General features: G+C 46.0%; 1 protein-coding gene across 2 annotated transcripts in view; it reads right to left on the bottom strand.

Annotated features, from left to right (window-relative positions):
* Nucleotides 1-13,734, bottom strand: part of GRIN3B (glutamate ionotropic receptor NMDA type subunit 3B) — a gene marked incomplete at its 5' end in the record, with an annotated part of 42,253 nt that overhangs the window by 6,043 nt on the left and 22,476 nt on the right. For both annotated transcript variants that reach the window (XR_014559697.1, XM_083720239.1), the window contains 4 exons: nt 234-301; nt 888-1,052; nt 3,132-3,283; nt 11,546-11,661. Coding sequence is in view for 1 of the 2 variants with exons in the window: in XM_083720239.1 (XP_083576365.1) it covers nt 234-301; nt 888-1,052; nt 3,132-3,283; nt 11,546-11,661 (501 nt within the window). The remainder of the gene's footprint in view (nt 1-233; nt 302-887; nt 1,053-3,131; nt 3,284-11,545; nt 11,662-13,734) is intronic.

Raw genomic sequence — 13,734 nt, 5'->3', positions numbered from 1 at the left:
TCGTGCCCCCTGAGAAAGTCCTGCATCATTTTTAAAAGACGATAGCATGACAACAGCCTTACAATTTTATGTATATAGGAAGAAAAGCCCAATGGCATAAACTCCTCCTTAGCAGCTGATTAAATCTGGACGATGGAAGCCAAATTCTTTCCGGCTGCAAAATTTATCCCGAGATAAAGCGACAGAGTTCAGAGCAAGCCGCAAGGCCGAGTGTGGAATGGTTCCTTAATTACCTTTTCTCCAAATTCAGCTTTTTGTTCCTCTGCTCCTCCAAACCCATGTTCAGCGCCCGGTGGATTTTCTGGCATATATTAAAAACAAATTAAGAAAGTAATGGTGAGGCTTCAGATTGGCTAGATAACATCTAAATTGGCAAAAAAACAGTGTCTGAGCATGTGAAGTGCATGCAGCTCTCGCTGATACTCAGAAACATGATTTCCTTGGGAATCCTCAAGTTTTCACAGTTAAATGCTTTGCAACGTGAGCAGAAAGCAGGAAAGTGGTCCAATCAGCATGCAACAGAACGATAGAGTTGGATGGGATCCCAGGAGGTCATCCATCCCAACCCACTTGTTGAAACCAGAAACACCTTGGAACGCCACCCCTGCAAAGTAGCCTTCCCGTATTTGAATTTAAGCTGCAAATCCTGTCAACAACGCAAGCTTGGGAGCCGGTTCTTTTGAGACACGAAGAGCTGGCTGATCTCTGGTGGGCAGGGATTCTCTTCTTTGCAGACGCACCTGGGAGGAATGCGGTGGGTGGATAAACAAGCCGCCCTCTATCCCAGGCTTAAGAGAGTTGGGAACAGAAGAGGAGGCTGCCACCTGCGGATCGCCGCCCTGCAAGCTCAGGTTGGGCTTTGGCAAGTTTGGGAGGCGACCTCTTACCTGGCTGGTGTGAAGCCAGTAGTTGAACTTCTTCTTGCGTTTGATGCGAGGCAAGATGAGGCGGTAGAAGATGTGCTCTCCGAGGGAAGTCAACAAAGAGCCACAGAGACCAATGCAAAGCAGGACAAAGAGACCCGAAAAGTGGTAGATGCCCATCTGCAGGGTCTGGGCAAGGAGAGAGAGACAGAATGAGCAGAGCTCGGAGCCCACACATACTGTGAGCACTCGCCGTGTTTGGAGGAGGAGGAATGCTGCCTATGACCCCAAGAACACCATCCCCACCGTCAAACATGGAGGGGGACATATTATGCTTTGGGGGTGGTTTTCTGCTAAGGGACAGGGCACCTTCCCTGCAACGAAGGGACGATAGACAGGCCCATGTATCGTCAAATCTTGGGTGAGCACCTCCTTCCCTCAGCCAGGTCATTGAAAATGGGTGGAGGATGGGTATTCCAGCATGACAATGACCCAAAACACAGGGTCAAGGCAACAAAGGAGTGGCTCAGGAAGAAGCACATTAAGGTCCCGGAGTCGCCTAGCCAGTCTCCAGACCTTAATCCCATCGAAAATCTGTGGAGGGAGCTGAAGTTTTGAGTATCTACACATCAGCCTCGAAATCTTCCTGACTTGGAGAGGATCTGCAAAGAGGAGTGGGACAAAATACCGTATTTTTTGCTCTATAAGACTCACTTTTTCCCTCCTAAAAAGGAAGGGGAAATGTGTGCATCTTATGGAGCGAATGCAGGCTGCGCAGCTATCCCAGAAGCCAGAACAGCAAGAGGGATTGCTGCTTTCACTGCGCAGCGATCCCTCTAGCTGTTCTGGCTTCTGAGATTCAGAATATTTTTTTTCTTGTTTTCCTCCTGCAAAAACTAGGTGCGTCTTATGGTCTGGTGCGTCTTATAGAGCGAAAAATGCGGTACCTCCTGAGATATGTGCAAACCTGGTGGCCACCTATGTCTGACCTCTGTAATTGCCAACAAGGGTTTTGCCACCAAGTACTAAGTCATCTTTTGCAAAGGGATCAAATACTTATTTCACTCATTATAATGCGCATCAATCTCTGACTGTTGTCTTCTGGGTTTCTGGGGATTTTCCTGTTGTTATTCCGTCTCTCACAGCTACAATAAACCTACCATTAAAATTATGGAGTGGTCATTTCTTCATCAGAGGGCAAACGGGCAAATTTAGCAGGGGATCAAATACTTTCCCCCCTCACTGTATCTGTTATCATTATCTATTTATGCCCCAGCTTTTCCTCCAGATGGCTCTCCCCCTTCGTCATTTAATCCCCCCAACACCCCTGGAAGGCTGGCAAGGCCGATGGCGGTGACTGGCCCCAAAAGGCCACCACTTGCGAGCTTCACTGCCAAGCGGGATTTGAACCCAGGTCCTTTTTTAAAAAAAAATTATTCATTTTTCTTTTTCAATTCATTACACACATCTCATATTCATAACATTTGCTAATGCATTCCTTCCTCCCTCCCCTGCTAGGCTTCCCCCATCTTCTGGTTTGTTTCTCTATTCGCCCACTTTGCTGCCTCCTAAAAGAAAAAGTTACTAATAACATATTTATACAATAACATCAAACCGAAAAACATAAAAATGAGTAGTACACCATATTATTTCTCTATCTTCTACACATTTTCTAATACTAACAATGTGAATGTTTATTTAAATCCTGCCGTCCAGCCTATAGACTTTCTTTGTTTCTGCAAGTATAATGTAAATGGTTCCCATTCTTTTTCAAAGTCGCTGTTGCCTTTTTCTCTTAGTCTTTCTGTCATTTTTGCCAGTTCTGCATAGTTCATCAACTTCTCTTGCCATTGTTCTTTAGTTGGTATTTCTCTAGTCTTCCAAATTTGTGCAATCAGCATTCTCGCAGCTGTAGTGGCATACATAAATAGAATCCTCTTTTCTTTGGGTATATCTTGGCCTAAAATACCTAGTAGGAAGGCTTCTGTGAACCCAGGTCCTAGTCTGATACTCTAACCCAGGGTTTCCCAAACTTGGGTCTCCAGCTCTTTTTTTGGACTACAACTCCTATCATCTCTAGCTAGCAGGACCTGTGGTCAGGGATGAAGGGAACTGTAGTCCAAAAACAGCTGGAGACCCAAGGGACCACAGACCCTGGGCGAGTGTCTGGAACCCCCTGGAGTCTTGCAGAGAGTGGGGGCTGGCACCCAACCTTTGCAACAATGCATGATTGTTCTTTCATTGTGTGCTCCCCAGCCCCCTCCATACCTCAGTGACAGCAAAGACCCGCTTTCCACAGGGGACCATCTTGTACCATTTGTCGTGGAGAAGGTCCATGAAGCCGGACGATTTATAGCGGCTGATGAACTCCGAGATGTTGGAGGTCAGGGGCGAGTTCTGGGGAAGGCCGATCCCGTAGCCTGGAAGGTGGCACAAACACAGATATTGTGGTGGGTCGATGCAAAAAAAGAAATAAAGGGTGTTGCTAGAGGAACACCAATCTGGGTTTCGAGCATGTGCAGAGTGCCTTCTGGTTCCAATATCAGTCAGATATTAGAACATAAAACAAGGAGAGCCTGACTGCTAGATCAGGCCAGTGGCCTCTCTGGTCCAGCATCCTCACCGTGGCCAAGTCCTCCTGAGAACCTAAGGATCAGATAGATTGCCTCTGGACATGGAGGTTCCATTAAAATATCTTCAATATGCAATGGCCGCAGCTCAGACTTTGGTGGCAAAGGGGTGGAAGGAAGAAGAAGCCCCAACAATAAGGGACTGGCATAACAAGCTACAAGAATTTGCTGAAATGGCGCAGTTGACAGCCTGAGAGGCAACTCAAAACAAAAAATTATGGAAAAGTGGGATAGATGTAAGATGTATGTTCAAAAATACAGCAAAGGTTGGTGATCTATGCTAGCATTCGATTGACGTTGGAGAGAGACTGAGTTGAGAAATAAGACCAAGGGTACATATTGATATAGGAATGTATTAGACAAAATGTAAAGAAATATACAGTAATAAGAGTACATTCAATTGTAAAAAAGGAATATACAACGGGATAGACAGGAAGTCCAAAGTGTTGGTACGGATACGGCTTTGGAATAGTTTTTTGTCCTTGTTCCCCCCCCCCCTTTTTTTGTTACCTTTAGGTATATAAACTTAGTATATAAATTTTGTGTACATGTAGAAAATTATATAATAAGCATTGTATTGTAATATCATATTCTTTACTGATGTAACATAAGAATGTTAATAAATAAATAAAATATAGTTTAACTGCGTGAAAAAAGTCCTTTCTTTAATCCGTCCTGAATACCCCAACCTTCAGCTTCATGCAAGCTGTAGTGTTTCAGGAGAGGAAGGAATAATAATAATAATAATAATAATAATAATAATATTTATATCCCGCCCATCTGGCTGAGTTTCCCCAGCCACTCTGGATGGCTTTCAGCACATATAAAAACTTAATAAAATGTCAAACATTAAAAACTTCCCCCATCCACTTTCTCCACGCCACGCATCATTTTACAAACTTCCCTCAGGACATCTCTCACTCGTCTTTTCCCTGAACTGGAAAACTCCAAATGCTGCAGCCTCTCCTCACATTTGATCCGTTCCATCTGATCATTCGGGGACCAAAACTGGACACAGAAACCTAAGCATTTGGCTGTTAACCAGGAGGTTGGAGGTTTGAGCCCCACCAGCAACAGTTGTGGGCAGGATTATTTTGCCGCATCAAGCAGTTGGTCCCTTCCCTTTCCCGCCCCGCCCTGGCCACAGTGATCCATGTGACGGTCACCTCCTGGCTTGACTACTGTAATTCGCTCTAGGCGGGGCTGCCCTTGAAGCTGTCCCAGAAACTCCAGCGGGTGCAGAATGCTGCAGCGAGGCTCCTCACGGGGTCCCTGCCATGGGAGCATATTCACCCAGTGCTTTACCAGTTGCACTGGCTCCCGGTGGAGTATTGGGTCAGGTTTAAGGTGCAGGTCTTTCTTGACCTTTAAAGCCCTTTGTGGCTTAGGGCCCTCGTACTTACAGGACTGCCTCTCCTGGTCTGCCCTGCAGAGGACCTGAAGGTCCATGAACAACCATAGTTTAGAGGTCCCGGGCCCTAAGGAAGTCAGACTATCCTCCACCAGGGCCAGGGCCTTCTCAGTGATGGCTCCGACCTGGTGGAATGCTCTGCCCCATGAGACCAGGGCCCTGCAGGATTTAACCTCCTTCCGCAGGGCCTGTAAGACAGAGCTATTCCACCTGGCTTTCAATTTGAATTCAGCCTGATCTTTTATTCCCCTTCCTTCCCTCCCCCTCCCCTTTTATGAAGATTACCCACTCTGGGATCCCACAGCTAATTCTCCCCTGGTCTCCTCGCTGGCCCAAATAGGACTAATTTAGCCAGCTAGACCTGGTGATCATCTAATGTTTATTGGATGGATTTTCCCCCTAAACCGATTTTTGAATTCTGAATTTATTGTTATTCACATTTTATACTATATTTTATGCTTTTTTTCTTGCATCAATTAAGTGTTTTAAATTTGTTGTTGAGCCCAGTTTTCTGAACTGGGAAGGGCGGGGTATAAATAATAATAATAATTATTATTTATTTATTTATTTATTATTGCAGGGGGTTGGACTAGATGACCCTGGGGGTCCCCTTCCAACTCTACCATTCTATGATTCTACAAGTGTAGTCTGACCACAGATGGATATAAATGGTGTTACGGTACTGGCAGTTTTATTCACTATATTCTAGCGGGTGGGCGGATGGAAAAAAAGCTATTCAACCTTCCTATTGTTGCTGATGCAACTTTGCACCTTAATGTGACTGATCCGTGGAAAGAACTCTATGAACTGAAAGCAGAGACACTGTATGTACTTAGGTAACCCAAGGAAATATTTAATAAGAACTATTTTTTTCCAAACCCATTCTCGTTTTTGTTTTTATTAAAAGTTTTTCTTGGCTTGCAAAAGTACATACAGAGCCTCTGCTTTCAGTTCATAAGAGTTCTTTCTACAGATCATTCATATTCAATATGAGACACTAATGTTATAAACAGTCTACAGTTGGGGAAGAAGGAGAATTGCAGCTTTGCTTTGTTGGGGGGGGGTGGAGATTCTCTGACCTGTCAATCACTTCACCTTGGGGTCAAGAATATCCCCTGGCAGTCAACTCTCATTTAGGGTGGAATGTACACACTGGTAAAAGATTTCTGGAGTTAAATCTTGGCAGAAACACTAAACATTACTAAAGAAGCTATTGTTTGCTGTTCAAAATTAAAAGTCACAGAATATTTTTGGCGATATATTGTCAAAACAATCAGTCTCCTCTTGACAGTCGTTGCCGCTCAATGAAAAACACTTCTCAAATCCTACACTGGCCACTTGGTACCACTCACTCTGGAATAGGGAGAAAATTACGCATGATTTGATATTTTGACAAGGACTTCTGGCACTTTTAATGCAATTTGGCACTCCTTTATGCCACGTGAAGCATCATTTTCACGGCAGCCCGCATCACGAGCCTTGCAAATAGATAATCTGATAAAACTTACATTCTCAACTGAGATTTTGTTATTTGAACCCCTCTGCGACTGCACTCATTCTATCGTTTTCATCTTTCAATTTTCACCTGTCCTCTCTGTTTGATATACGTTATAAAATGAAATAAAAAATCTCCTACCCACCCACCCCCGGCAACCCCCCCCCCCAAAAAAAATATAAATCTGGCAGATGAGACTGGATCAATTATTGGGGAGTGGGAAGAAGTGTGGTGGTGGGGGGCGAAAGAGAGAGAGAAATAATGGGTTCATTTGTATTCCACTCAGCTCCCCAGTTTGCCGAAGAGCTAATGAGAAACAGAAAGATCAAAAAGCATTTCAGATGATGCTCCAGCGAGGGCAGCCTGGAAATAATTAGGGATGTCAAGAAGGAGCAAAAGCGTTAGGGGGTATCGGGTGCTCCCCTCCTCCACCTCCGCACCCCATAAACCCAAAGAGGATTTGCAGCAAAGTTTGCAAGGCCGCCCCCTGCAGACCCCTGGCTGCTCCTGGGGCAGAGGGATGGGGAAACAGAATATTCCAGCATGGAGAGGAAGTAAGAAACAAAAAATGAAACAGATTTTCATGCAGGAGCAGTTGCAGGGAACGGCTCAGTAGAACCCCCAAATGCTAGGGACAAAGAGGTGCCAGACACAAACACTTCACCCAAACACACACACACACACACAAAACCCGATTGTGAGCTCTACTCAGAGAAGACTCCTTGAAATTTGCAGATGTAGAGAGTCCCACTCAGAGGCAACCTATTGAAATGAAAAGGTGGTGACTCACTTCAGTCCACTGATTTAGTGGGGGCTACTCTAGAACCTCCCCTTCATGGATCACTGCCTTGCCGTGGCGAAGGGGCTTGAAGCACTCAGAGAAGCTATGAACTATGCCGAGCAGGGCACCCAAGATGAACAGGTCATAGTGGAGAGTTTTGACCAAATGTGATCCACCTGGAGGAGGAACCGGCAAGCCACTCCAGTATCCCTGCCAAGAAAACTCCATGGACAAAGACAATAGGCATATAAAAGATATGACGCTGGAAGATGAGCCCCTCAGGTCGGAAGGCGTCCAACATGCTACTGGGGAAGAGCGGAGGACAAGTACAAGTAGATCCAGAGCTGATGAAGCGGCTGGGCCAAAGCCGAAAGGACGCTCAGTTGCGGATATGCCTGGAAGCGAAAGGAAAGTCCAATGCTGTAAAGAAAAATATTGCATAGGAACCTGGAATGTAAGAACCATGAACCTGGGTAAGTTGGAGGTGGTCAAAAATGAGATGGCAAGAATAAATATTGACATCCTGGGCATCAGTGAACTAAAATGGACGGGAATGGGTGAATTCAGTTCGGATGACCATCATATCTACTACTGTGGGCAAGAAACCCGTAAAAGAAATGGAGTGGCCCTCATAGTCAACAAAAGAGTGGCGAAAGCTGTACTGGGATGCAATCTCAAAAATTATAGAATGATCTCGATACGAATCCAAGGCAGACCTTTTAACATCACAGTAATCCAAGTTTATGCACCAACTACTTGTGCTGAAGAAACTGAAATTGACCAATTCTATGAAGACTTACAACAACTTATAGAAATGACACCAAAGAAGGATGTTCTTCTCATTATAGGGGATTGGAATGCTAAAGTAGGGAGTCAAGAGATAAAAGGAACAACTGGCAAGTTTGGCCTTGGAGATCAAAACGAAGCAGGGCAAAGGCTAATAGAGTTCTGTCAAGAGAACAAGCTGGTCATCACAAACATGCTTTTCCAACAACACAAGAGACGACTCTACACATGGACATCACCAGATGGGCAGCATCGAAATCAGATTGATTATATTCTCTGCAGCCAAAGATGGAGAAGCTCTATACAGTCAGCAAAAACAAGACCTGGAGCTGACTGTGGCTCAGATCATCAGCTTCTTATAGCAAAATTCAAGCTTAAACTGAAGAAAGTAGGAAAAACCACTGGGCCGGTAAGATACAATCTAAGTCAAATCCCTTATGAATACACAGTGGAAGTGAGGAACAGGTTTAAGGATTTAGATTTGGTGGACAGAATGCCTGAAGAACTATGGATGGGGGCTCGTAACATTATACAGGAGGCAGCAACGAAAACCATCCCAATGAAAAGGAAATGCAAGAAAGCAAAGTGGCTGTCCAACGAGGCCTTACAAATAGCGGGGGAGAGAAGGCAAGCAAAATGCGAGGGAGATGGTGAAAGATACAGGAAATTGAATGCAGATTTCCAAAGAATAGCAAGGAGACACAAGAAGACCTTCTTAAACGAGCAATGCAAAGAAATAGAGGAAAGCAATAGAATGGGAAGAACCAGAGATCTGTTCAAGAAAATTGGAGATATGAAAGGAACATTTCGTACAAAGATTTCCATAATAAAGGACAAAAGTGGAAAGGACCTAACAGAAGCAGAAGACATCAAGAAGAGGTGGCAAGAATACACAGAGGAATTATACCAGAAAGAAATGGATGTCTCGTATACCCCAGGTAGTGTGGTTGCTGACCTTGAGCTAGACATCCTGGAAAGTGAAGTCAAATGGGCCTTAGAAAGCACTGCAAATAACAAGGCCAGTGGAAGTGATGGTATTCCAGCTGAACTATTTAAAATTTTAAAAGATGATGCTGTTAAGGTGCTACACTCAATATGCCAGCAAGTTTGGAAAACTCAGCAGTGGCCAGAAGATTGGAGAAGATCAGTCTACATCCCAATCCCAAAGAAGGGCAGTGCCAAAGAATGCTCCAACTACCGCACAATTGCACTCATTTCACACGCTAGCAAGGTTATGCTTAAAATTCTACAAGGAAGGCTCAAGCAGTATGTGGACCAAGAACTCCCAGAAGTGCAAGCTGGATTTAGAAGAGGCAGAGGAACCAGAGACCAAATTGCAAACATGCACTGGATTATGGAGAAAGCTAGAGAGTTCCAGAAAGACATCTACTTCTGCTTCATTGACTATGCAAAAGCCTTTGACTGTGTCGACCACAGCAAACTATGGCAAGTTCTTAAAGAAATGGGAGTGCCAGATCACCTCATCTGTCTCCTGAGAAATCTCTATGTGGGACAAGAAGCTACAGTTAGAACTGGATATGGAACAACTGATTGGTTCAAAATTGGGAAAGGAGTACGACAAGGCTGTATTTTGTCTGCCTGCTTATTTAACTTATATGCAGAATTCATCATGCGAAAGGCTGGGCTGGATGAATCCCTAGCCGGAATTAAGATTGCCGGAAGAAATATCAACAACCTCAGATATGCAGATGACACAACCTTGATGGCAGAAAGTGAGGAGGAATTAAAGAACCTTTTAATGAGGGTGAAAGAGGAGAGCGCAAAATATGGTCTGAAGCTCAACATCAAAAAAACGAAGATCATGGCCACTGGTCCCATCACCTCCTGGCAAATAGAAGGGGAAGAAATGGAGGCAGTGAGAGATTTTACTTTCTTGGGCTCAATGATCACTGCAGATGGTGACAGCAGCCACGAAATTAAAAGACGCCTGCTTCTTGGGAGAAGGGCAATGACAGGCCTAGACAGCATCTTGAGAAGTAGAGACATCACCTTGCCAACAAAGGTTCGTATAGTTAAAGCTATGGTTTTCCCAGTAGTGATGTATGGGAGTGAGAGCTGGACCATAAAGAAGGCTGATCGCCGAAGAATTGATGCTTTTGAATTCTGGTGCTGGAGGAGACTCTTGAGAGTCCCATGGACTGCAAGAAGATCAAACCTCTCCATACTGAAGGAAATCAACCCTGAGTGCTCACTGGAAGGACAGATTGTGAAGCTGAGGCTCCAGTACTTTGGCCACCTCATGAGAAGAGAAGACTCCCTGGAGAAGACCCTGATGTTGGGAAAGATGGAGGGCACAAGGAGAAGGGGACGACGGAGGACGAGATGGTGGGACAGTGTTCTCAAAGCTACCAGCATGAGTTTGACCAAACTGGGAGGCAGTGGAAGACAGGAGGGCCTGGCGTGCTCTGGTCCAGGGGGTCACGAAGAGTCGGACACGACTAAACGACTAAACAACAACAACAACAACAACTCTAGAACCTAGGGAAACGGGTGGCGCTGTGGGTTAAACCACAGAGCCTAGGACTTGCCGATCAGAAGGTTGGCGGTTCGAATCCCCGTGATGGGGTGAGCTCCCGTTGCTTGGTCCCTGCTCCTGCCAACCTAGCAGTTCGAAAGCACATCAAGGTGCAAGTAGATAAATAGGTACCGCTCCGGTGGGAAGGTAAACGGTGTTTCTGTGCGCTGCTCTGATTCGCCAGAAGCGGCTTAGTCCTGCTGGCCACATGACCCGGAAGCTGTACGCCGGCTCCCTTGGCCAATAAAGCGAGATGAGCGCTGCAACCCCAGAGTCGGGCACGACTGCACCTAATGGTCAGGGGCCCCTTTACCTTTACCTTTACTCTAGAACCTATTAAGGTTCAGTTCAACTCACAGCCCCACGGAGTGGTCGAGTTTGAGGGGATCCCTTTCACTGGAGGCTTTTAAGCAGAGGTTGGATGCCCACCTGTTGGGGATGCTTTAGCTGTGATTCCTGTATTTCAGGGGGTTGGACTAGATGACCCTTGGTGGACCCTCCCAACTCTACCATTCTACGCGTCTCCACGGTCTTGCTTCTCCGCTTCCCATAATGCTGGAGTAGACAGACCTTTGGTCTGATCCTGCAGGCTCTCCTAATGTTCTTACAAACCTTTTTTTCAAACTTAAAGCCACAATCCCGATAGGTCACTCAGAAGAGCACATGGCCCTCAAAGGGGGGGGGGGCTTTCCCCTAAAGGACAGGTTGTGTGTGTGGGTGGGGTGGGGGTGGGAATGTGAAGTCTGCAGTCTCCAAAGGAGCCAACTGTGCCGTTGCGTCTTCCCGCCTCCTCCCCCAAAGGAAAACAGTTGACCCCCGGAGAGGCATCTCTCATCTCCCGCACTTTAATATTTAACAGCCCCACTTAAAAGATTGATTGAGGTGACCCAGTTTCATTACGGCGAGATTGGGACTGCGATCTCCCCCCTCCCGCCCCCCCTCCTCTCTCTCTCCATCTCAAAACCCTTCCGCTAGGATTCCTCGCTAAATGAGCAGGGCTCGGGGAGCCATGAAATAAAGCCCTTTGACGTTTCCCCCCAAACCTTCGATCGCAAAGGGTTTCCCGACGGTGAGGAGCTTGCAGTCGGAGTCGATGGACACCTCGTAATCGAGCAGAGATTTGTCCATGATGAAGGCGTTCAGCTTCGGAGGGTTGGTCCTGATGAGGAGAGACCCAAAACCCCGAGTTAATTAAGACAGATAGACAGAGCTAAGACTGAAGCGCTAAAGGTTTTGCAAGCAGACACCATAAATTATTAGAGGTATGAATTGCCCAGTCTGAATTGCCCTTGAACCACATAACCCAGTTCTGTTGCAGATCAACTGAGCTCCATTTCAGGGGGTTGAACTAGATGACCCCTGGGGTCCCTTCCGACTTTACAAGTCGATGTTTCCAGCTCCTTAGAGAACTGAGCTAAGCACCAAACAAATGATGGCAAATGGCGCTGAGCCTCTGTTGCTCCATCTTCAGTAAAGCAGCCATTCCTTTGCTGCAGAACTTTGGCAGGTCAGCAAGCCATGACCTTTGCTAAACCTGAACTGTTGCATAGCTCAGACCTAAGGTATTGCAAAGAGCAGATGCACAAACAGTAGTATATATTGTTGGCCTCCATCAGTCTTGAGAGACAGTGGACTGTGCCTCCAGGTGTGAAGTCAAATTGTTGCAGTGACCGGCCTGGGGGGCAAACCTGGCCAATGTGTCTGGGGGTCCTGGACGGCCCAGGCAGCAAGACCCCCTCTTGGCCTTGCTGATGAGGTTCAAAGGAAAGCAGAGCAAGACGTGAGCAGTGACTACATTATTACATGAGCACTGTTCCACAGCATTTGATATTTTCATTTACATACATTCATTCGAAATAAGATGGGTTTATGAAGCAATTCTATATCCTCCCACCACGCTGACAAAGAATTCTGCGAAACAGTAGTCAATATCTGGAATCACTGTTCAGTGTTGGACATCATATTTGCTGAATACACAAAGCTTCACAGCTTGTCTTTCATCCTACACAGTCTGGTACCTTGATTCATTTAAAGATTTTCAGAGACTTTGAGACTAAAGATTTCATTTTGTTATGGTTTGAAGGAATTCTATAAAGGTTGTCCATTGCGTATGTATATGGTCATCGTGTTGTCTAGACATTGCTGACGTTCTCTTTGCAACACAGGGGGTGGTTTGGTTACCTACTGGCTGCAGGAGTTGCCGGAAGGAGGCAGACAAGGCGCCATCCAACCGCCTTAGGGACTCCACTCTGCATTTGTGCTGGATTTACTGCTGGGCCTGGTCTTCTGAAGATATCCCGCAAAGCAGCGGAGGTTCAGGGTCAGAGTTTTCCTTCTCCCCAATGGGCTCCCTTCCCAGGTGGACAAGCCCTGCCTGCCCCTCCCTTCCCTCCACAGCATGCACAGAAACCCCTTTTTCAACAGGCGTGTTTTTAGCAGGCACCGAAAAGAGCACAGTGAAGGCACCTGCCTTCTTGACTCCTGGACCCACACTTGGTCTCGTCCAATTATTATTATTATTACTATTATTATTATTAAAAGGTAAAGGACCCCTGACAGTTAAGTCTAGTCGCAGACGACTCTGGGGTTGCGGTGCTCATCTCGCTTTACTGGCCAAGGGAGCCGACATTTGTCCGCAGACAGTTTTTCTGGGTTGTGTGGTTAGCATGACTAAGCCACTTCTGGCGAACCAGAGCAGCACACGGAAACACTGTTTACCTTCCCGCCAGAGCGGTACCTATTTATCTACTTGCACTTTGATGTGCTTTCGAACTGCTAGGTTGGCAGGAGCTGGGACAGAGCAATGGGAGCTCACCCCATCGCGGGGATTCGAACCGCCGACCTTCTGATCGGCAAGCTCAAGGCTCTGTGGTTTAGACCACAGCGCCACCCATGCCCCTTTATTATTATTATTACTACCCCCCCCTAACACCCCATACTCCCCATCTATCTATCCATGGGCGTAGCCAGGATTTACTGTATGTCGTGGGGGGAAGGACACCCAACTCATTATTCTTTATCTGGCTTTGTCTAGCAGATTCGGAATGAAATGTCTCCACAACCATTGTTTCGAATTACTTTCTTTTGACCCCAAGTGGTCAGAAAAATCTGTCGTAACCCTTCTACAATTTCTGCTTTTAGTTAAGTATTGTTATTTATGTAATTGATCACAGAAGGGGGCTATGCTCATGTATCTCTTTTACCTTTCCAATGGTACCTCTCCTGGCTGTGC

Source organism: Podarcis gaigeae (genome assembly GCF_964106915.1).
Source record: "Podarcis gaigeae genome assembly, chromosome: 18".
In the NCBI taxonomy this organism is placed as follows: Eukaryota; Metazoa; Chordata; class Lepidosauria; order Squamata; family Lacertidae; genus Podarcis; species Podarcis gaigeae.
This window is presented reverse-complemented; position numbering and strand designations above follow the sequence as displayed.